This window comes from Mesocricetus auratus, unplaced genomic scaffold, assembly GCF_017639785.1.
Source record: "Mesocricetus auratus isolate SY011 unplaced genomic scaffold, BCM_Maur_2.0 Super-Scaffold_100691, whole genome shotgun sequence".
Lineage (NCBI taxonomy): Eukaryota > Metazoa > Chordata > Mammalia > Rodentia > Cricetidae > Mesocricetus > Mesocricetus auratus.
The window spans coordinates 45,933,705-45,958,454 of record NW_024429267.1 but is presented as its reverse complement, the minus strand read 5'-3'; the positions used below and the strand labels follow the sequence as shown (position 1 = coordinate 45,958,454).

At 40.2% G+C, this 24,750-nt stretch overlaps 1 protein-coding gene across 5 annotated transcripts in view; it reads left to right on the top strand.

Moving 5' to 3' along the window:
- The window catches only part of Rbm6 (RNA binding motif protein 6), a 98,123-nt gene that overhangs the window by 9,988 nt on the left and 63,385 nt on the right, over positions 1–24,750 (top strand). For 3 of the 5 annotated variants that reach the window (XM_040739442.1, XM_040739440.1, XM_040739441.1), the window contains exons 2-5: positions 4,182–4,294; positions 12,105–13,386; positions 14,590–14,679; positions 19,607–19,676. In XM_040739442.1, the coding sequence (XP_040595376.1) occupies positions 4,251–4,294; positions 12,105–13,386; positions 14,590–14,679; positions 19,607–19,676 (1,486 nt within the window). In that variant the 5' untranslated portion in view covers positions 4,182–4,250. Of the gene's footprint in view, positions 1–4,181; positions 4,295–12,104; positions 13,387–14,589; positions 14,680–19,606; positions 19,677–24,750 lie in introns of those variants that run through there. The other 2 variants (XM_040739443.1, XM_040739444.1) reach the window with 2 other exon arrangements.

The window sequence follows — 24,750 nt, the reverse complement described above, 5'->3', positions numbered from 1 at the left end:
AGAGAAACCCTGTTTCGAAAAACAAAACAAAAATAAAAACAAAAAAAATTTGCTTATATGTATGTATACTATTTGTTGCAGTTGCTTTTTTTTCTACTATGTGGCTTCCCAGAATCAAAATTGGGTTATTAGGTTTGGTGGCAAGCAATTTACCTGCTGAGCCATCTTTCTGGTTCAACTTTGATCCCTTGTTCCTCCTGCCTTCATTTTCCAAGGCTAAGTAAGGTTAACTAAAATATCCATATGTTGTCTAGGCTGGATTTGTCAACTACTAGCAGTTCTTCTTTCTCAGTTTCTTGAATGCTGGGATTACAGATGTGTGCCATTGCATGCAGCTTTAAACTGTTTTCTTTCTTTTTCGGTGGAGGTGAGGGGAGCCCAAGCTAGGTTTGGACTTGCCATGTAGCCTAGGATAGCCTTGAAATCTTCTTGCTTCCTCTGCCTTATTTCTAAGATTATAGGTGTTTATCACAATACCAAGTTTTGAACTTCTTCCTTCCTTCCTTCCTCTCTCCCTCCTTTCTTTCTGGGGTGGGGTGGTGGTGGTGGGGTGGTGATGGTTAATTGAGGTAGGGTTTCTCTGTGTCGCCCTGGCTGCCCTGGAACTTGCTCTGTAGACCAGGCTGGCCTCCAACTCATAGAGATCTGCCTGCCTCTGTCTTAGTAGTGCTGGGATTAAAGATGTGCGCCACCACCGCCTTTCTTGAACTCTTTTCTAAAGAGACTCCCTCTATAGCCAGAGATCTTTGAATAGTCTCCTGTTCGGTCATCTTGAAGCAGTTATTCTCACTTTGTGAAGAGAACCACTTTTTTCTATATTTACTTAAATTTTTACCTTAATATATTTTACAATACTAGGTCCTTTTTGGTGTTTTGGAGGCTTTTTTGTTTGTTTGTTTGTTTAGTTTGAGTCGGTCTATTACGTAGCTCTGACTGTTCTGGAGGTTGATGTGTATGTAGATCAGGCTAGCCTCTACCTCCAACATTTCTGGTTGTTCCTGAAAGATTCTTGACCTTTTGATCTTGATGTTGAGGTTGTTGGCTTTTTATATTCGTGTTTGGCTTTGTACATTTTTGACTGAAGTGTCTTGTCCTGGAACTTGCTCTGTAAGACCAGGCTGGCCTTGAACTCACAGAGCTCCCCTGCCTCTGTCTCCCTAGTACTGGAATTAAAGATGTGTCTCCACCATTCAGCAGCCCAAGTGTCTTGTGTAGATTTCTTTGCTGGAGTATTTTCCTCAGTTGCTTTATCCAAATCATCTACCTGTATGTGGTGGTAGCTGCTTGTAAACTGCTCTGGGAATGTGCAGGCCAGAGGATTAGGTGGTAAGGCCATCCTTGGCTCTATTGGGCTTTGTGAGATTTTTTTTGGGGGGGGGGCAGGAGTTTCAAGACAGGGTTTCTCTGTGTGGTTTTGGAGGTCCTGCAACTTGCTCTTGTAGACCAGGCTGGTCTTGAACTCACAGAGATCTGCCTGCTTCTTCATCCCAAATGCTGGGATTAAAGGTGTGCACACCGCCGCCTGACCTTCCACATCTTGTTCTACAACTTTCTAGTGAATCCTGAGAACCTCAGATTCCTTCCAGAGTTTTTATCTCTGCCTGGCGATCCTGCCTATCCTCTCCTGCCACATCTTCACAGCAAATAATAATAAAAATAACAGCAATAATTGTCATCGATATCTCAATTGTTGTTATTTTGAGACGGGGTTTTACTATGCTGCCCTAGCTGGTCTGGGATTACTTACTGTGTGAACCAGAGCTGGCTTAGAATCCCAGAGATCTGCCTGCCGGAGTACTGAGATTGAAGGTTTGGGCTCCTGTTTGAATTCTAAGTTAGGTGAAATACAAACAAGCACTTTGTATCAGTCCTTCAGATACCCCTCCCCGTCCACCTGACAAGGAAGAACAAATGCATAAAATAACTTGCAAATACATTTGTTCTTGGAAAGGAGATCAGAATTGGGCTGCATTGCTTAAAGAGCAAAATTACTCTTGTGTTGAAGAGAAGAGAGCAAGGAAAGATAAAACATTAACAATGTTCCTTTAAAGGTGTCTTTGTTTTCTTTTATCTGTTTACATTTTGTTTATTGGGGGAGGGGGAAGCGGCATGGGCTTGTATGTATGCATATGCCGTGACACACAAGAGGAGATATAGGACAACTTTTAGGAGTCAGTCCTCTCTTAGCCCTATTTCAGTCCCAGATAGTCAGGTGTGGTAGCAAGTACCTTTATCCTCTGAACCATCTATCTCATCAGACCAATTGTTTGAATTTTTATTATTGTATGTGATGTGTATGAGGTTAGGAAGCAACTTTTGGGAGACAGTTTTCTCCTTCCAGAGAGGTGTCCAGGGATGGGATGTAGGTGGTTGGACTTATGGTGAAAGCACTTTTACCCCCTGACCCATCTCGCCATGTGCCCTGTAGGTTCTTAATGGTTATGGCTTGTTTTAGATGTTTCTTTGGAGGAATAAGGCCTTGAAAACTTTATGTCAGCCATTTTGATGACTTGTGAATTGATGTTTTGTTTTTCAAAACAGGGTTTCATAAAAAAAAAAAAAAAAAAAAGCCGGGCGGTGGTGGCACACACCTTTAGTCCCAGCACTCAGGAGGCAGAGGCAGGCGGATCTCTGAGTTTGAGACCAGCCTGGTCTACAAGAGCTAGTTCCAGGACAGGCTCCAAAGTCATAGAGAAACCCTGCCATGACAAAAAGAAAAAAAGAAAAAAGAGAGAGAGAGAGAGAAAAAGAAAAGCAAAAAAGACAGGGTTTCTCTGTGTGTTAGAGCCCTGGCTGTCCAGATTGGCCTCAAACTCAGAGATCTGCCTCTTGAGTGCTGGAATTAAAGGTGTGTGCTACCACACCCAGTGTGAATTTTTTTTTTATTCTCTTGACATTAAGTGTCCTTTGGTGCACAAAAGTATTTAATTATGATGGTACACTTTATTATTTTTTCTTTTATTTGTTGTGTCATATTTAGGAAATGCTTGTAAATCCATGAAGAGCTTTCGGTAGCCACAAGAAAAGTCCTGAAGATAATTTCTCAGCTTGATTTAGGTTACATGCCTGTCTTGAAGGCAATTGCTGGTGAGGATAATAAGTACTGTGGTTAAGCGTGCTCAGTAGTGTAGGGTCAGCTGCACAGACTGTGGGTGATGTTCAGGTGCTCCTCCTTCCTGTAATGGACAAATAAGTACTGGGGAAGTTGCTCGGAAAAGACTTACTGAACATGAAACATTCTCTGTACACCAAAATGTTCACAATGCCCCAGAACAATTTTTTTGTGAGACCTTGAATTTTGAAAAACGCTGCTTTTTAAGGTATTTGTTTATTGGTGTGTGTGCATCCCACATTGTTGTGTGAAGGTCAAAGAGCATCAGAACTCCTCCCCCAACACACACACACACACACACACACACACACACACACACACACACACACACGGTTTCTCGAAGGTCAAAGAGCATCAGAACTCCTCCCCCAACACACACACACACACACACACACACACACACACACACACACACACACACACACACACACACACACACACACACACGGTTTCTCGGTGTAACAACCCTGGCTGTCCTGGAACTCTAGGCCAGGCTGTGATGGAATTCAAAGATCCACCTGCCTTTGCTTTCTGGCTCAGAAAACACAGTTTTAATTGGGAAAAAAAAGTTCCCTCTTTTAAAAAGTTAATTTGTTGCTACATAGAACAAAAGGCTAATTTGTTCTCCTGTGTACACATGCCACAACATGCTTGTGAAAGTCAGAGAACAAATTGTGGGAATTAATTTTTTCCTTCTACTTTCTAGGTCCTGGGAAAGGTAGTCCGGCTTAGAGGCAAGCACCTTACTCACTGAGCCATCCCACAGCTCTGGACTCTTATTTGTTTGTTTTGACAAGCTCTCACTGTATTCTATATTGGCCTTGAATTCACAGAGATCTAAGTGCATCTGCCTCCAGAGTGCTGGGATTAAAGATGTGTGCCACTACTCTTGGTCGAAAAACTTAAAAAAATTTTTTTAAATGTGTGTATGTGCTTGTGTTTCTGCCTTCTGAAAGTAATCTCTGAAAATATCCTTTATGAGGTGGTCCCTGATAAATTTAGCAAGCAAAGATTAAGTAGTTTATACTTCATTATTCTAAAGTACTTACTTGTGATTTATTTTTTACAGGTACTTCTCTATACTAGAGTTTAGTAGGAAAAAGATCTACTTATTGAAGCTTTCTTGATATAGAAAGAGATGTGGGGGGATTCTCGATCGGCTAACAGAACAGGACCTTTTCGGTAAGTCTTAAATTTTAAATATTTAAATTTTCGAGTATTTATAATATAACTTGGCCTACCATGAAGTCATATATTTTGTTTGTGATAAATAACTAAGTTTTTTAGAAGTAGAAAATATTTTAAAAGTTTCTTGTCATTTTTTTTTTTTGAGACAGAGTTTCTCTGTAGCTTTGGAGGCTGTCCTTGAACTCACTTTGTAGACCAGGCTGGCCTCGAACTCACAGAGATCCGCCTGCCTCTGCCTCCTGAGTGCTGGGATTAAAGGCGTGTGCCACCAACGCCCGGCGTTTCTTGTCATTTCTAAAGTGATTGAGAGTATATACCCAGCATGTGTCTGTTTCTCTTTATCCCTCTGTATATGAAATTGTGTCTAGAACCCAGGGCATCCTATATGCTTGCAAATACTTTGGCCCTGAACTATTATAGCCTTAGCCCTTTGATAACCTTTTTTTGTTTTTGTTTTTGTTTTTTGAGACAGAGTTTCTCATCTTTCTATGTATGTCGTCCTGGCTATACTAGAACTCATTATGTAGACTAGGCTGGTCTTAGACTCACAGAAATCCTCCTACTTCTGCCTCCGGTGTGCTGGGATTAAAGGTGTGAGGTAGCATACCTAGCCAATAACATTTTTCAAATATTAAAAATATGTCAGAATCATTTATTCACTTATCTGTTTTGGGTTTTTGAGACAATGTGTCACTCTAGTTCTAGTGGCCTGAATGCACTACATTGCCCAGACTGACACTGAAGTCATGGGTGTGAGATTATTTACTTTTTTCTTTTCTTTTCTTTTTTTTTTTGGTTTTTGGAGTCAGGGTTTCTCTGTAGCTTTGGAGGCTGTCCTGGAACTCACTCTGTAGACCTGGCTGGCCTTGAACTCACAGAGATCCACCTGCCTCTGCCTCCTGTGTGCTGGGATTAAAGGTGTGTGCCACCAACGTCAGACTTATTTACTTACTTTTGAGATAAGTTTGCATTGTGTCCTGAGCTGTCCTTGAACTTCTGGTCTTTCTGTCCTAGCTTTCTGAATAGCTGGGATTGCTGGTATGCACCATCACTCTTGCTTTCTTCATATTTGTTAATTCTTTTATCTTTTTTAGCAAAGCAATGTATACTTATACATCTTGCAAAATGTGTTGTACTTAAGTGTTTATGAAAGCTCCATTATGGGAGTGGAAGGGTGGCTCATCAGTTAAAGAGCATTTGCTATTCTTCCAGAAGATCCAAGTTTGGTTCCCAGAACTCACATCAGGGGGCTTTCAACTCCTGTAACTCCAGCTCTCAGGGATCCCACTTCCTGTTCTGAACTCTCAGAGCACTGCACACAATGATATATAGACACATTTATCTACATAAAAAATAGAATCCTGAACGCTCTATTAATTTCACTCATTTCTGTCTAGACTCTAGAGCTTTATGTTGCTATTGACATTGATAGCTTTTCTAAGCTACACGAATGCCAATTTTAGGGGTTATTGGGTAGAAAGAGTAGAAAAGGTGTAGCATTTTAGTTATAAATGGATTGTGCTTTGGACTTACAGAGAATACTTTTAAAAATACTTAGTGTATATTTATGTGTATGTGTGCCTGTGTGAGTGTGTGTGGAAACCAGGAGGGGGTGACAGAACCCTCAGAGCTGGTGTTACTTGTGTTTGTAGGATGCTAGGACCCTGTCTCTTCAGGTGATCCATATTGATCTTAAAGTAGCAATTTTCTAATCTCAACCTCTCAAAGTACTGAGAATAAACTTTTTATAAAAATATATAATTAGGGACTGGAGAGATGGCTCAGCGGTTAAGAGCACTGAGTGGTCTCTCGAGGATCCATACACGATTCCAAGAACCCTCATGGCAGCTCAAAACTGTAACTCCAATTCCAGAGTGTCTGACACCTTCCCATAGACATACATGCAGGCAAAACACCAATGTACACAAAATAAAAATAAATAAATATACATAATCTATTTTATTTTATGTGTGTGTTACTCACATGTATGTATGTGTACCATATGAGTGCCTGGTGCCCACAGTGGTCAGAAGAGAGCATCAGATCCCTTGGAACTTATAGTTGGAGGTTTCTTATCCTACCCACCAGTTCCCAAATAACCACTCTAAGACTTAATATTAATTATAATTGTTTGTCCAATGGCTCAGGAATATTACTAACTAGCTCTCACATATAAATTAACCCATTTCTAGTAATCTCTGTATCATCACATGGCAGTGACTTACCAGCAACACATATTCCGAAGGACATCCCACATCAGGAACTGGAGTTACAGGCAGTTGTCAGCTGCCATGTGGGTGCTGGCAACCACTAAGCCATCAGTCTACCACTACAAGTAACTTTTATCAGGACATAGCCATGCTCATTTGTTTACAAATGTGTGTGGTTGCTTTCATATTGCAGTTATAGTTGAATGGTTGTGGTAGCTACTGTATACTCTATAAAGCCCCCAAACATTTACTACCTACCTGGCTTTTTATGTTAAGTTTGTTCATGCATGCATGGTGGCATACACCTAAACACCAGCTCTTGGGAGGTGTAAACAGATGAATCTCTGTGGGTCTGAGGCAAGCCTGGTCTATGTAAATGAGTTCCAGAACATCAAGGCTGTGTAGAGAGACCCTGTTTCCAAAATAATCCCCTCCCCAAACAAATAAATAAATAAAATAAAAAATTTGCTAAATTCCAGTCTAAATTAGTGCTTATATGTAACATTTAAAAGATATTTAGAGCTGGGCATTGGTGGCGCACACCTTTAATCCCAGCACTCAGGAGGCAGAGGCCAGCGGGTCTCTGAGTTAGAGGCCAGCCTGGTCTACAGAGGGAGTTCCAGGACAGCCTCCAAAACAATACCGAGAAACCTTGTCTTGAAAAAAAAAACAAAAAAAATTAGGTTACTATTTATCTTCTTATGGATAACTATTTTTTATGTCAGGCTATTTCTTTTAGAATTAAGACAGTTTAGGTAATCATTCAAAAACTTTAGGACTGGGGAGACGGCTTAGTGGATATGAACACTGGCTGCTCTTCCAGAGGACCAGGATCCAATTCCCAGCACTCACATGGCAGCTCACAACTGTAACTTATGTTCCAGGGGATCTGACACCGTCATACAGACATACACACAGGCAAAAACACCAATGCACATGAAATAAAAACAAATTAAAAACACACACACACAGAGCAACATTAGATAGATTTGGCTCTCTGTACAATTTCCCCTTCCCAAATTTTAAGAACTATTTTTTGGTTGTTGGGTTTGTTTTGTTTTGTTTTGTTTTTCGAGACAGGGTTTCTCTGTATTGTTTTGGAGGCTGTCCTGGAACTAGCTCTTGTAGACCAGGCTGACCTGGAACTCATAGAGATCCGCCTGCCTCTGCCTCCCGAGTGCTGGGATTAAAGGCGTGCGCCACCACCGCCTGGCTTGTTTTGTTTTTGAGACAGGTCTCTCTGTGCTCTGTGAACTTACTCTGTAGCGCAGGAGAGCCTGAAATTCAGAGATCCAACTGACTTTACATCCCAAATGCTAGGATTATAAAGGCATGGGCCACCCCTGCCTGGCTTGTTTTTGTTTTGACACAGGATCTTTCTATGTAGGTTAGACTGGCCTTGAATGATTCTTTGTCTCAGCTGCTACAGTGATTGCTTGAGTTACAGGCATCTACCGCACCTAGCTCTTATATAATGTTTTTTAAGGGGGGAAGGGGAGGGAGAGAGAGAGAGAGAGGAAAAAGAGGTGTATATATGTGTGTGTGTATGAGGGGTGTGTGTGTGTGTGTGTGTGTGTGTGTGAGTGATGTATGTGTTCTATCTCACTTGTGGCCATGTTGGGCCTAGAACTCACTTTGTAGACTAAGCTGGCCTCTAACACATAGATCTCTAGGCTCTGCCTCCTATGTGCTTGGGTTTTTGTTTTTGTGTTTTCAAGATAGGGCCTCTCTATGTAGTTCTGGCTGTCTAGAACTGAATATGTAGACCAGGCTGGCATCATAGAGATCTTCCTACCTCTGCCCAATTCATTAACCTCTAATTTTTAAGATCTTTGATCAGAGGAAGATAGCATTCTATTTTGGGAGACTCACAAAATAAAACCTTTTATATTCCAGAAAAATGATTTTTTTTCTCTTTGGAATACTTTTCTTCATAAAATTGTTTTACATTAGTTTAAAATGATTTCTTTTTTTTATTTTTTATTTTTTGGTTTTTACGAGACAGGGTTTCTCTGTATTGTTTTGGAGGCTGTCGGTCCAGCCTGGTCTCGAACTCACAGGGATCCGCCTGCCTCTGCCTCCCGAGTGCTGGTAAAATGATTTCTATAACTGCTGTTCTTTGTTTTGAGATAGGGTCTCATTATGTAGCCCTGGCTGGCCTGGAACTTGCTATATGTAGACTATTGTGTTCTTGAACTCACAGAGATAAAAGGCATGGGTTACCACTCTTGCCACTACTGCTGTTTTATATTGATAGAACTGTTTCTTGATTAGATTATAAAATATAGATATAAGAACTATAGTGTGGTAGGTTACTCTAGATCTACTTGACTTTAAGGGTAAGATGATCCTCATGACAATATTCAAGGACAGCACTGAATGTGTTCTGATCAGAAAATGCATACTCTTAGATGTCTCAGCAGTCATTCCATGCATGTTTGAAGAAGCTTAAGTATTCCAGAAAGCCGATTAATAGAACTTGAATTATTTTTAAGTATGGGAGACACTGTGGTTATTGGTAACATTCTAATTTTTGTGTTAAATTTTATTCCTTATGAAGAATACTTAAACTTCTTTATGATGAACCACAAAGAAATAACTTATGTTAGTGTTATTGAGAACCAGTAGAAGTTGTCATGTTCTGAAAAATCCATTAATTGTACATTGTTCTAATGTTTAGGCTGATGTTTTAAATTTGTCTTTACTTAATGAAGAGGTTTGGTAGTTCTGGGGAGATGACTTACTCTGCAAGAGTGCTTGCTGTGAAATCAAGAGGACCTGAATTTAAATCCCTAGTGTCTACATAAAAAACAACAGTGTGTATGAGGGGTACAAGCCTATAATCCCACCTTTCAAGAATCAGAGGCAGGTGGATCTCTGAGTTTTAGGCCAGCCTGGTCTATAGAGGGAGTTCCAGGATAGCCAGGGCTACAAAGAGAAAGCCTGTCTCAAAAAACCAAAACCCACAAAAACAACATGTGTTTATAATCTAGTGTTGAGGGTGTGAAGACTTAAGGGTACTGGAAGCTCAATCCAGCTAGCCTAGTGAGTGAGGTTCAGATTCAGTGAGAAATCGTGTCTCAATAAATAAGGTAGAGAGCCATAGAAGATGCCCAGTGTCCTCCTCTGGCCTCTGCATATATGCACACACACACACACACCCCTGTAACACACACATAATAAATTAAAAGTAAGGTACAAAGGGAATGGTGATGGTGTTAACAGTCCTGAACCTAGAGTCAGTTGTCCTTTGAGTTCTACTATGGTGGTATAGTTTGAGCTCAGAAGGGTCATATAATAGAATCTCTGTGTTTGGAGGAGGAGAGACTTGAGTTGGTCTTGATAATCTCCATGCTTTTGTTGTACTGCCAAGTAGTAGATATCCCTTCAGTCACTTTTATTTCCTTTCCTTATGTACCCTCTCTGGGATTCCCAGGCACCTAATTGCTTATTTAAGTTCCTTGATCTTTTGGTTTGTTGAAACAGGGTCTCATTTTATAGCTGAGGCTGACCTTAAACTCAGCATTATCCTCCTCAACATTCCAAGTAATGAAATTAATGGTTGTATACCACTATGTGTGGCTGTTCCTTAAACTTTGACTAAAGTCAAAATGTATAAATTTCTCTAGTGATTAGCCAAAGGGAAGATGTTTGGTAGTATGAAACTCTCCTTTACTTAGTGAGTTATGTACATGGAGTATATGTTTTGCCTGAATGTATATACATCGTAGGTGTGCCTGCTTCTCGAAGAGTCCAGAAAAGGGTGTCAGATCCCCTGGAACTGGACAGGTTGTGAGCTATCATGTGGGTGCAGGGAACCAAATAGGGCCTCTGGAAGAACAGCAAGTACTCTTAACCACTGAACCATCTCTTCTGTCCCAACTATACTTTTGTTATTGTTGGCTTTTTTTCTTTTTTCTTTTTGGTTTTTGGAGACAGCGTTTCTCTGTGTTGTTTTGGAGCCTGTCCTGGAACTCACTCGGTAGACCAGGCTGGTCTCGAACTCACAGTGATCCGCCTGTCTCTGCCTCCCGAGTGCTGGGATTAAAGGCGTGCGCCACCAACGCCCGGCTTGTTGGCTTTTTTTCTAACTGTATTTTTTTTTCCGGTTTTTACGAGACAGGGTTTCTCTGTATTGTTTTGGAGGCTGTCGGTCCAGCCCAGCCTTGAACTCACAGAGATCCACCTGCCTCTGCCTCCCGAGTGCTGGGATTAAAGGCATGTGCCACCACCGCCCGGCTCTAACTGTATTTTTAAAATGTTTTATTGCAATAAAAAGTTAGCTTGAGCCAGACTGTTGTGGCCCACACCTTTAATCCTAGCACTTGAGAGGCAGAGGCAAGCCAGTCTCTGAGTTTGAGGCCTCTTTGGTCTACAAATCAAGTTCCAGGACAGCTAGGGCTGTTAACACAGAGAAACCCTGTCTCGAAGTTAACTTGAAGCATTAGAATCTGGTGTGTCAACTTTGTGTGTGTGTGTACTTCTTTAATTTGGACATGGAAAGTATACCTAAAGATCTAGGTCACTTAGCCTAAAGCTTTCAGATAATTTAGCTTGGCATAGATGACTTAACATGCTTTATGGTTGATTGATGTTGCCTTCTATGATGATACTCTTGAGTACTTATAATTGGGCCCAGCTGAGGATCCTTCTAGGAAGAGCCACAATAGAACTGGGGTTTAGTGCTGCTACTGGTCATGATGATATACAAATAGACTTCCTCTTTTAGGCCTTTACTCATTGGATTGAGTAGAATCTTTGATGTAGATATAATAGCATATTTTTGGAATGTTTACCATTGGGTACAGCAATGAGAAAGACACTTTCTAAAACATAAAACAAATTTTACACTTTGAGGCAGAGCATGGTTGCTTATTATTATAATTCCAGTACTCAGGAAGCAAAGGATTGCTTTAAGTTCAAGACTAGGCCGGCGGTGGTGGCGCACGCCTTTAATCCCAGCACTGGGGAGGCAGAGGCAGGGGGATCTCTGAGTTCGAGGCCGGGCTGGACTGGCAGCCTCAAACAATACAGAGAAACCCTGTCTTGTAAAACCAAAAAAAAAAAAAAAAAAAAAAAAAGTTCAAGACTAGTCTGGTCTACATAGTGATTTCTAGGATAATCAGTGCTATATAACCAAACCCTGTCTCAAAAACAAAACAACCAAACAAGTAGAAAATTGTATCGATTTCCCTGGTTCCACATGTATAGTAATTGTCGTGATGACCTTGGAATTTTAAGTTCCTTGGCAGTTGAAAATGGGAATTTTTGTAGCCTGTTCCTTTGTTAGCTTATCTGGTATTGCGGATTTTCCCTGTTGCAGGACTGGGTGAAAGCTTTTTCTGCAGCAGTCATGTTGAAAACCTTGTGTTGACTTACCTCGTGTTCTGAAATGGGATCATAAAAGTTTACTCGGACACCTCGTCTTAAAATAGCAAAACTTGCTGTTTTCTGCAGATCTAGGACCTTGTTACAGAACTCTGCCCCCCAAAATGTGTTTACAGAAGAATATGCTGTGATTAGAGAAGAATATGCTGGTGTGTAGATTTCAAACTCTCTGGACAATATGAATAACCCTGTCTTTGTTTCTACAGTGGGAGCCAAGAAGAAAGGTTTGCTCCCGGGTGGAACAGGGATTATCCTCCTCCTCCTCCCCTTAAGAGTCATGCTCAAGAGAGACACTCTGGCAACTTTCCTGGCAGAGATTCACTTCCCTTTGATTTCCAGGGGCATTCAGGACCTCCTTTTGCAAATGTAGAGGAGCATTCTTTCAGCTATGGAGCTAGAGATGGACCACATGGTGACTATCAAGGAGGGGAGGGACCTGGACATGATTTCAGAGGGGGAGATTTTTCATCCTCGGATTTCCAGAGCAGAGATTCAACACAGTTGGACTTCAGGAATAGGGACATACATTCTGGGGATTTTCGGGATAGAGAAGGACCACCTATGGACTACAGGGGTGGAGATGGTACACCTATGGATTATAGAGGCAGGGAGACCCCTCACATGAATTACAGAGACAGGGATTCTCACCCTATTGACTTCAGAAGTAGAGATGTTCCTCCATCTGACTTTAGGGGGCGGGGCACTTATGATTTAGATTTTAGAGGCCGAGATGGATCCCATGCAGATTTTAGGGGAAGAGATTTATCTGATTTGGATTTTAGATCCAGAGATCAGTCTCGTTCTGATTTTAGGAACAGAGATGTATCTGATTTGGACTTCAGGGATAAAGACGGAACACAGGTAGACTTTAGAGGCCGAGGTTCAGCTACTACTGATCTAGACTTTAGGAATAGAGATACAACACATTCTGATTTCAGAGGTAGACACCGTTCTAGGACTTACCAAGATTTTAGGGGCAGAGAGGTAGGACCTTGTATGGAATTTAAAGATAGGGAGATGCCTCCTATGGATCCAAAAATTTTGGATTACATTCAGCCTTCTACACAAGAGAGAGAACATTCTGTTGTGAATGTGAACAAGAGAGAAGAATCCACACATGACCATGCAATAGAAAGGGCTGCTTTTGGAGTTCAGAAGGGAGAATTTGAGCATTCAGACACAAGAGAAGGAGAAACACAAAGTAGAACTTTTGAACATGAGTCTCCATCAGACTTTCAGAACAGCCAAAGTCCAGTTCAAGACCAAGAGAAGCCAAAGCTTCCTGGAGGTGAACAGCAGAGTTCAGATGCTGGTCTGTTTAAAGAAGAAGGTGATTTGGACTTTCTTGGCCGACAAGACACTGATTACAGAAACATTGAATACTGTGATGTGGATCACAGATTGCCAGGAAGCCAGATTTTTGGCTATGGTCAAAACAAGTCTTTTACACAAGGCAAAATGTCCCGAGATGCTCAACAGGAACTTCAGGTATGTTGATGAGATGGTTCATAATGCTTTTCTCAAGGGTGAAGTGTAGAATGCAAGATGTTGAGTCCCTCAAGCCACCTTATACAACCATTCAAAAGCAGTCTCTGTATTTGAAAGTGGAATACTGGAGTTTAAATGTCCAGAGAAAGACCCTTGACTTAGATCATGTTTTTTATGTATGTTTAGTCATCATTTTGCTTTATTGTGCTTATTTAAATGACCTGTGATAAATTGATTTCAAATTATCAATCTTCAGGAGTGGGTCTCACTGCTTTTGCAATCCCTGTGATTTAGGATTTATTTTCTTTTTTCTTTCTTTTTTTTTTTTTTTTCTCGAGACAGGGTTTCTTTGTATTGTTTTTGGAGACTATCCTGGAACTAGCTCTGTAGACCAGGCTGGCCTTGAACTCACAGAGATCCGCCTGCCTCTGCCTCCCTGGTGCTGGGATTAAAGGCGTGCGCCACCAACGCCCGGCTTAGGATTTATTTTCTTAAGTTCATTTAGAGAATGCTTAGAAATATTTTTACATTCACGAGAATATGAAGTTAATGTTACAAGGCTCCTGTTAAGGCTAGCTTAATTAGCTTAAATGTTAAGTTTCTTAAATCTAAGCAAGAGAGTTATATTTGCAATTTAAATATGGAAATTATCTTAAAATAGTTTTTGCCACGTCTACTAAGGTTTCTTTTTTTTTTTTTTTTAGCTTTTCAAGACAGGGTTTCTCTGTATTGTTTTGGAGGCTGTCCTGGAAGTCTTAAGGTTTCTTTTATTTTGTGATCTTTTTGGTTTTTTTGAAACAGGGTTTCTCTGTGTGACTCTGGCTGACCTGGAACTCACTGTGTAGACCAGGCTAGCCTTGATCTCAGAGATCCACCTGCCTCTGCTTCCTGGGTGCTGGGATTAAAGGCATGCACCACTATGCTTGGCCTGTCTCTTAGTGATCTTAATACTTGGAAACAAGATAGTAGGTTTTGAGAACTTTAGAGCATGCTTTTTATTATTTTAAGACTCCCTCAGTGAGCCTTGGTCTTAGCATACTTATACTCTAGTAACATTAGGGGAAAAATGAGAGATAATTTTAAGCTCTCATTTCTTCAACATAATGCATATCACTTTTGAACTTGACTATATTTCATGTTGGGTTTTATTTTACATGTAAAAATAAATCTATTTGTGAAATAACTTTACATTCTGAATTCAAGGATCAAGATTATAGGACTGGCCCAAATGAGGAGAAACCTAACAGGCTTATTCGATTAAGTGGGGTGCCAGAAAATGCCACAAAAGAAGAGGTAAGGTATATGTTCTCTGTCAATTAAAAAAAGAACCCAGATGTGGTGACAACATGCCTATAATTCTAACACTTGTGAGATACATGCAGAAGGATTGCCAATTGAAGACAACCTAAACAACATTGTGAGATTTTGTCTCAAAATGAAAAAAATAAAATAAAAATTTCACTTTCAAAAATTATAGATTCACTGGAACATATAAAGAAATGTACAGAGTCAAGTGTTGTGATAGATGTCTATAGTTAGTACTCAGGAGACTTGAGACAGAAGGATGAAGAAGAGTTTGGACCCTGGGGAAGGAGAGCAGAACAGAGATGAGCAAGTTCAATGATATTTATGTATGAAAATATTACAGCGAAACCTATCATTTGATATACTAATTAAAAGTAATAATTAAAACTCAAAAACAATTTAGTGCTAATGTTGGACTTGGTAACAGAGGCTAGAGCTGACCTGGTAGTAGTGTAGGCCTATAATCTTAGCTACCCAGGAGGCTGAGTCAAGATTTTAAGTTCAAGGCCTACCTGGGCTGCAGAATGAGCTCAGGATAACCTGGGCCATTTTGTGAAACCCTGTCTCAAAATAAAAGTATAAAGAACTGTAAATACAGTGTTTACTTTGTGCATACCTTAGGTTTAATCCCCAGCACCTCCCACCTCTTACCCCCCCCCCCAAAAAAAAGGCTAGCCTGGGCCTACTACCTAGCTACTTTATTTTCATAAATAAATAAGCAGGGAAGCCTTATATTTTTCAAGCTACCTTGAAGCGGTGAACAATGCTACCAGAAAAGGAGGGCTAAGATACTTTGTTAAATATAGAAATCACTTACTGGAAGAGCTCTATGGTCTCTGAGGCTGCCAGGATCTAAGAGAGAGATTTACTTTCTCTTTTTCCTTCTATCTCTCTTTGCAAAATGACACATGATAGTTATCTTCAGACTTGATAATTATTCTCGAGACCATATTATGTGTGTAGTACATGCACAAAGATGCAGTTGATTTTTAGTAGTAAAGACTGGGAGCCAGTGTAGTGGTGTAGTGGCACCTGCCTTTAATCCTAGCACTCAGGAAGCTGAGCTGGGTGGATCTCAGTTCCAGGTTAGCCTGATGTACACAGTGAGTTCCTGTACAGCTACATAGACCCTGTCTCAAAAAACAAAACTGGGAGCCACCTAATTTCTCTGTTTCAAAGGATTTTCTAGTCAAATTATGACAGGAATTAGGGAAGCTTTATTTAGATTATTATGTGAATTATGTCATTATGAAAGACTAACAAGCATAGGTTCATTTAATTACTACAGTGCCCTATGAGTAAATACTTTTAATTCATTTATTTTACTATTGGTTGAAAAGCTCTTGTTAGAAGTTCTTGGGACCGGGTATATTTCAAGTTTTAGGGTTTTTAGATTTTGGATTATTTATATAGAATTTGCTAGTTTGACATTCCTAATCTGAAATCTAAAGTTTGTATTTTGTAGCATTTTGGGTTTCAGAGATTTGGGATTCCACACCCCCCCCCCTTTGGGAAACAATCTCAATCTCCCTGTGTAGCTTTGACTGGTTTGCAACTTGCTGTGTAGATCTGGCCTGTGTTTGGGTGTGCATTGTAGATCTGTGCCTCATCTGGATCCAGACATTTTAGTTAAGGATACCTTTCCTGTATCGTGCTGCAGGCACTGAGTAATAGACCAGTGAGTATTATAAAGTTGCTACCTTCAGCCGGGCGTTGGTGGCGCACGCCTTTAATCCCAGCACTCGGGAGGCAGAGGCAGGTGGATCTCTGTGAGTTCAAGGCCAGCCTGGTCTACAGAGCGAGTTCCAGGACAGCCTCCAAAACCACAGAGAAACCCTGTTTCGAAAAACCAAAAAAAAAAAAAAAAAAGTTGCTACCTTCATGAATAATACAGAAGTAAGCAAAAGATAGACAAGTGAGATCTGAAAAGATGGCTCCCTGAGTAAGCACTTTTAATGCATTTACTCCACTATTGGTTGGAAAGCCCTTGTTATAGTTCTTGGGACCAAGTGTATTTCAAGTTTCATGGTTTTTAGATTTTGGATTATTTATATAGAATTTGCTAGTTTGACATTCCTAATCTGAAAGATGGCACTTACTGTTTTCTTAGAGGCCTGAAGTTTAGTTAGTTGGGCATGCTGGGCATCTTAAAACTGACCATAATCCTAGCTTCAGAGACTCTAACACCTCTTTACTAGCCTCTGAGGGCATATGCTCTCATGTACCTCATGTACATAGACACACGTGCACACATACTTAGACACTGACACATATACCACGTGATTACAATTTTAAAAGACCAAGAGATAAAGCAGGTATGGTGGCATACTCGGGAGGCAGAGGCAGGTGATCTCTTGAGTTCCAGGGCAGCCTGATCTATAGAGTGAGTTCCAAGACAGCCAGAGTAACACAGAGAAACCCTGTCTTGAAAAAACAAGGGGGAGGAGAGAGAGAGAGAAAGACAGAGAATAGTTTTAAATTGTGGTAAATTTTCTGGAGGGATAAAGCAACTAAAGATTTAAAAGCTCTTGAGAAGTAGAGACAGTAGAGTCAGGTCAGGAGTTCAAGGTCATCCTTGGATTTGAGGCCAGTCTGGGCTCTGAGATCTGTGTCAGACAGTAACAAAAGATTTAGTGTCATCAGGACTGGACTGTTTCCTTCTCTTCTTTTGGAATCACATTTATTTATTTATTTATTTATTTGTGTGTGTGTGTGTGTGTGCGTGCGCACATGTATGTGCAAGTTTTCACATATGTGGGGACAAGTGCGTGCTGTGGCATACATAGGGAAGTCAGAGAATAATTTGCAGGAGTTGGTTTTATTTTATCTTTTTCTTGTGTGTTTCTGCTTGCTTGTGAAGGGGACTTTCACAAGAGGGGTGGGACTCACTTCCAGACACCAGATTAGGCACAAACAACACGCAAACACCTGTTTTCACAGAGAGATCCTTTCTTAAGAAAGTTAAAGTGGCTGCTCTCTGACTCAGGCAGAAAAAAGCCACAAATGACTTTGCAGGTGTAATTTTTAAGAGGAGAAGGGGAGGTCTGTGTTAGAACGGGCTAGGATGCAGGGGTAAAGGAGATGGGGGTCAAGGGGAGAAGGGGAAGGAACAAGGGAAAGGGAGCAGGGGGACAAAAGACTGTCTCTGGATAGAGAGGAGACAGATGCGGTACAAATGCAAATGGCGGTTTGTAGAGGTAAAAGGGAAACCCTGTGTTAGAATGAGGTGTTTAATTTTAATTGGGCATGTTAATTAGGTGAACCAAAGGAGTCTTCTGATTGCTGAACTTTAGTAGTCACCCTCAGGAGCAGGAAGTGGCCAAATAAGAGAATAGACCTTGGTGGCTAGCTGTAGGATTGTAATCTAATGGTTTTTTAGCAAGGCAGAGGGGATGGGGGAGAAGGACGAGGCCTGCCAGAGCCACACGCTCAGGTGGGTTACTGTTCCCTCAGTTGTTCCTTCAAATGTTCCTACCAGCCATTTTAGATTGAATAGAACAGAACTTGAACAGAACAAATAAATAGACTAAGTTCAAGTGCTATTTTCCTGAACTGGACTAGATTGTACTTGGTGCATTATTTTGAACATGAGACACTAAGCACTACAGGATTACACACAGTAAGTAAAGATAGCTTTGGGATTCTTTAAAGCTAGGCTCTCTTGCCCTTTCTGAAGAGTGCTAAGTGTGAATCCAAGGCCTTGAATATGCTAGGCAAACACTCCATCACTGAGCTACATTCTTTTATTCTTTTTTTGGTGTTTTCTTTTTAGAGACAGGTTTCTTTGTGTAACAGCCCTGGCTGTCCTGGAACTCAGTTTTTTGTTTTTTGTTTTTTTGAGACGGAGTTTCTCTGTATTGTTTTGGAGGCTGTCCTGGAACTCGCTCTGTATTCCAAGCTGGCCTCGAACTCACAGAGATCCGCCTGCCACTGCCTCTTGAGTGCTTGGATTAAAGGCATGCGCCACCAATGCCCGGCGAAACTCACTTTTAGACCAGGCTAACCTAGAACTCACAGAGATCCTCCTGCCTCTGCCTCCCAAGTGCTGGGATTAAAAGCATGTGCCACAATGGCAAGGGTTCTGAGTCACATTATTAACCCAACTCTTATGCCTATGTTTCTATTTCTTTCTTTTTCTCTCTGGTATGCCCTCGCTCCTATTGATTTGACTTATTGCCCTTGAGTCTGTGGCTAGCTGGGATTATAGGTCTGGGTCATCATGGCCAACTTTATTTATCACCTTTTGAATGCAGAGTGTGTTTAGTTTTGTCGGGTGTTCTGTCTTCTGTGTGTTGGTTATAGAAAGAGGTCACTCCAAGATGTAATTTTAGGCTCTCTGTGGCAGCAGCTTTTGAACTCCTTGAACAGATGTACAAAGGCATATTTATTGATTATTATACAAAGTTGCTTTTTGGGTAGACAAGTTCCTCATACTAAAGTCCTTGATCTAATCCATACGTTTTTCTGAAGTAAAATATCACACTCTGCAACTTTATTCTTTATTGCCTACGTTTTTGGTATCCAGTAATCCAGGAACTTCAGGTGTGCTAGGAGCAAGCAACATGTGACCAAAGTCATGCAAAGGCCGTAAAGCTCCCTCAGAAAAACAATACTATAAGTCACAGAAAGCAGTCACTGTTTTCCACAGTGACTTCTTTAAGGTCAAAGTACTTCTAGAAAATAACTGTTTAGTCTAATAAACTATTTAGTTTATCCTAGATACAGTGAAAACACTATTCATTCTAATGTTACCATAGATAGTGACTCTTCAAGATTCCTACAACATGGTTTACTTTTGTCTTTATAAAATAATTGTAGCTTTAAATTGTATAGAGTAAAAAAACCAGTAGGGAAATATAAAAATTAGTGTTTAACTATGATTTGTATCATTAGTGTAAATGTCATATTTTTGCAGATCCTTACCGCCTTTCGGACTTCTGATGGCACACCTGTAAAGGAGTTGCAGTTGAAGGAGTATAACACAGGTGAGTTTTTTAATGTGCATGTAATCTTGGGTTAGAAAGGGTCTGGAACAGATGTCTGCATTGTGTGCTACTCAAAAATTTGTTTTTTGAAATCACAAGTAACATTTCCAGAAGTTTCCGGTTGGTGCCTTCAAATAACAAGAAGCTTTAGTCTTAACTGGTTCTTTGTATGGCTGTTTGTCCGCACATGGGCACTGAGGATGCGTGCTCCAGTTCTTCTGAGTGCCTATGAGATATAAAGTGAGTGTTGTAGCATCTACCCTTGAAAGTTTTATATGATTAAGTTATTAAACTTGGTATTTGTTTTTCATGATTGTGGAATGCTTACATTTCAGCCTAGTGAGAGTTAATTAGCTTGCTGTGTATAAAGTTTTATATTTCATTGCTTCAAAGTGAAATTTAGCAGCTGACCAGAGGATTTGTTCCAGCTGGTAGTTTCTCTAATTTTGTATTGCTCTGAGAAGAGTCCTGCCTCAGCCCAGTTTTGAAATCTATGAATAGATCTAGAAGAGCCTTTTCTTTAACTTCTGTCTGCAATCTGAAATGCAATGTATGTTGCTAGTATTTTTGAGTGCCACCTTTGGTCACTTCCTTTAAATCTTACTCTAGGAAAGTAAAAAGAAATGAAATACCGTGCACTCAAAGTTTTGCCAAATATTTTTGGGACTCCATAATATGAAATAGATTAAAGATGATTGGCTGGGCAGTAGTGGCACACACCTTTGATCATAGCACTCAGAGGAAGAGGAAAGTGGATTTCTTGAGTTTAAGGCCAGCCTGGTCTACAGAGTGAGTTCTCAGACAGTCAAAGCTACACAGGAAAATCCTGTCTCAAAAAGCCAAAAATAGCCAGGTGTTGGTGGTACACACCTTTAATTCCAGCACTCGGGAGGCAGAGGCAGGTGGATCTTTGTGAGTTCGAGGCCAGCCTGGCCTACAAGAGCTAGTTCCAGGACAGCCTCCAAAGCCACAGAGAAACCCTGTCTCGAAAAACAAAACAAAACAAACAAACAAACAAAAAACACCCAAAATAAATGAATAAGTAAATAAAAATTAAGGGTAATATTTAAGTGATCTGTTTTGTGAAATTTTGAATTGAAGAATATAGAGCATTTATCATTTCACAGAAGATAAAGTCACAGTAATACATTTAACGGCATCGTCAAGCAACAGTGTGTCATATTTTGTAGGGTATAGTTTATTGTTTGTTTAATGTTATTTTTTTTCTAGTGCTGGGATTGAAGAAAGGCTCTTATGTGGGCTGGGCAAGTATTTATCTTTGAGCTATTATCCTGACTTTATGGTTAACTTTTAAATAATTTGCAGTAGAATGTAATTTGGGGGGCGGGAGGGCGTGGATTTTTGAGACAGGGTTTCTCTGTGTAACCTTGGTCATCCTGCAACTCTTTGTAGACCAGGCTAGCCTTGAACTCAGAGATTCTCCTGCCTCTGCCTCCTGAGTGCCTGGAATTGCCTTGAACTCAGAGATTCTCCTGCCTCTGCCTCCTGAGTGCCTGGAATTAAAGGGCTTTGCCACCACTGCCTGGCTTGGAATGGAATTTTTGTATCTAGTAAGATAGCTTCTCTTTTCTCATGGGTTCTTCAGTGAAAAGTTACACACCAAAATAAATTATTGTGCTTAAAATAGTATGGCTTTTAGTTCTACAGGTATACTTTTCCTGTAATTTGAGAGAAAAATCATAAGTATTATTTCTCAGAAAACAGTTATTTGTTTTAAATACATGAGCCCTAACTTTGTGGAAACATGATTAAGAGTAAATATGTTGTTCTTGTGTACCCTAATTTTGTAATTTTGTAGATATTTGTTGCATGTGTCTGATGTATGCTCTCTTTGAGAACTAAAGATAAAATTTATAGGCTAGGTATGCTTTTTAACTTATAGGGTGATAGGCTGAATCTCAGTCTTATGTTGTGAACTGTGCTTTCCTTAAGTATTGATATCGTTAGTAAAGAAGAGACATCTTACAATTCTTCAGTTTCTTTAGTACTCAGTGATTTCCATTTCAACAGTCAGGTTTGCAAGCAAGGTAAAATTACATCAATGTGTATGACCCAAAGAGGCAGATTTAAAGTTTGCTAACTGTAATAGTTACTAGAATCATAATTAGCAGATTTAAGGTATTGATATTACATATAAAATTACTGTATGATTGTATAATGAATATATAGTTTCTTTTTTTTCAATGAAAAGTTGGGTTACCAGTTCCATGTTATTGGTATTATAACTGTAGGCGGCAAGTAAATGAACTTTAAACAATGCCAGTCAGATTGTATTACTCATGTTCAAAACCTTTGTATAGTTGTTTATCTCATAAGGAGGAAATCCCCAATTCCTTTTTCTAACTTCCAAAGCAAAATGTAAGCTGATCTATGACTGTTTGACCTCATTTTGTATCATTTTCTAGCTTCCTATTATCTGTAGCCAAACTGAGCTTGTTTCTGCCTTTGACCAGTGCCGCCTCATTTTGTCAGATCTTTCTAACTGTTTTCTTCCTTTTGAGTCTCCACTTATCTTCTAGGATTTAGTTCTTGGCTTCCCCTTTACTTCATTTTGAAGCTTTGCCCACCATCCCTCCATAGTTACCTTGATTTTAAGTTCTTATTTATTAGATATATAGGATATATCACTATTAACACTTGGTGGTTTTGTTTTCTTTGTTTCTTTGTTCTTTTCAAGACAGGGTTTCTCTGTGCACTCTTGCTCTCCTGGAACTGTATACCAGGCTGGCCTCGAACTCAGAGATCACCTGCCTCTGCCTCCTGAGTGCTTGGATTAAAGGTGTGAACTGCCACTGTCCACCTAATTTGGTGGTTTTTGTATCTTATTCTTATTATCAAGTTAACACCTCTGGTCTGCTTGGACTCCCTAAGAAGATCAGTGGAAAATGACTTGCTTTTTTTTTTGTAATAAGGTTTTACTATGTGGTCCTGACTGGACTAGAACTTACTTTGTAGACCAGACTGGTTTCAAACTCACAGAGATCTGCCTACCTCTGTTTTCCAAGTGCTAGGTTAAAGGTGAACACTACCATGCCTGGCCCAAAAGTGACTCATAGATTATGACTGAGGGGCTAGAGTGTTTTAAAAGTATTGGATGCATTCCATTCCCAGGATGCACATGGAGGTTCACAGCCATCTATAATTCTTATTCCAATTCCAGGGGATATGATACCTTCTGGCCTGTGCAGGTCCCAGGCATGCATGCGGTACACAAACATGCATGCAGGCAAAACACCCAGATACATAAAAGTTTTTTGTTTGTTTTTTGAGACAGGTTCTCTGTATAGCAGTCCTGGAACTCATTTTGTGGGCCAGTCTTGCTTTGAACTCACAGAGATCCACCTGCCTCTGTCTTGGAAGTGCTGAGATTAAAGGCATGAGCCACCACTGCCCAGCTAAAAATAAATATATTTTAAAAAATTAACATTGGCAAGCTGGGTGTTGGTGGTGCTTGTCTTTAATCCCAGCACTCGGGAGGCAGAAGCAGGCGGATCTTTGTGAGTTCGAGGCCAGCCTGGTCTACAGATCGAGTTCCAGGACAAACCCCAAAACAATACAGAGAAACCCTTTCTCGGAAAACCAAAAAAAAAAAAAAAAACCAAAACAAAACAAACAGTGTCAGCTAAAGGCTGAGGATTTGACACACTGGGTAAAGAGCTCGTCACCACAGTGTAAGAACCAGCACTCACATAAAATGTTGGCCACCTCAGCACACAACCATAATCCCAGCACTTTTGAGGTAGATGCGGATGACTATGCTAGCTGCCCAGCCATTCTTGCTGAATTGCTGAGCTCCAGTTTCAGTGGGAGAACCTGTCTCAAAAAATATGGAGAGGCTGGAGAAATGGCTCAGTGGTTAAGAGCACTCACTACAGCTGGGAAGTGGTGGTGTATACCTTTAATCCCAGCACGTCTGAGGCAGAGGCAGGCGAATCTCTGTGGGTTTAAGTCCAACCTTGTCTACAAAGTGAGTTCCAGGACAGCCAGAGCTATTAAACAGAAAAACCTGTCTCAAAAAACCAGAAAAATAAATAAATAAAAGAGCACTGATTGCTCATGGAGAGGACCTAAACCTAATTCCCAGCCACTTACACGGTGACTTTCAACTATCTGAAACTCAGTCCCAGAGGATCTAATGCCTTTTTATAAGACCACCCCCAACTCACACAATGACTCATGTAAACACACACACACTTAAGAAGTTGAGACAGAAGGATAGAGTTTAGGGTCTGCTTACAGTATATAAAAAGTTCAATGCCAGACTATACCTACTTGAGACCCTGTTTCAAAATCACTGTGACAACTGAAGTGGCCAGTTGTTTTAAGATTGGGTGATGTCAGCGGGGCAGTGGTGGCACATGCCTTTAATCCCAGCACTTGGGAGGCAGAGGCAGGCGGATTTCTGTGAGTTTGAGACCAGCCTGGTCTACAAGAGCTAGTTCCAGGACAGCCTCCAAAGCCACAGAGAAACCCTGTCTCAAAAAAAAAAAAAAAAAAAAAAAAGATTGGGTGATGTCCTGTCAGAGTTAGTGCTAAATAAATGTTACAGTAGAAGGATTTAAAACGTATGGAATCGATCTTTTTACTTTCATTATAAAGCCAAATATGATACACATTTGTAATTCCAGCACTGAGAGAACCAAGGTATAGAATTGTAAGTTTCAGGTCAGTTTGGGGTTAGATAAAACTGACCATCTGTTTACTGCTGCCCCCCCCCCCATAAAAACCATCTTTGAAATTTTGACCAAAAAAACTTGTTATTTAAGATATCTTTGAATTTTGTAATTACAAATAAGAGATTATAGACCGTTTCATTTTTCATTTGGTCTTTGCAAACATAGCTTCCTTAATTATATATTACCTTGACTGATATTCCTGGGAAAGTGTCTGGAGTAAAATGTCTTTTAATGATTAGATAATCTTTGTAGTATACTGCATACAGTTGGAATACTATTCAGCACTAGAAATAAAGAAACTGCTTATATATGACAACAAAGGAATTGCATGGGTGGAAAGAAACCAGTTGACACAATATATACTTATAAATCTCCAT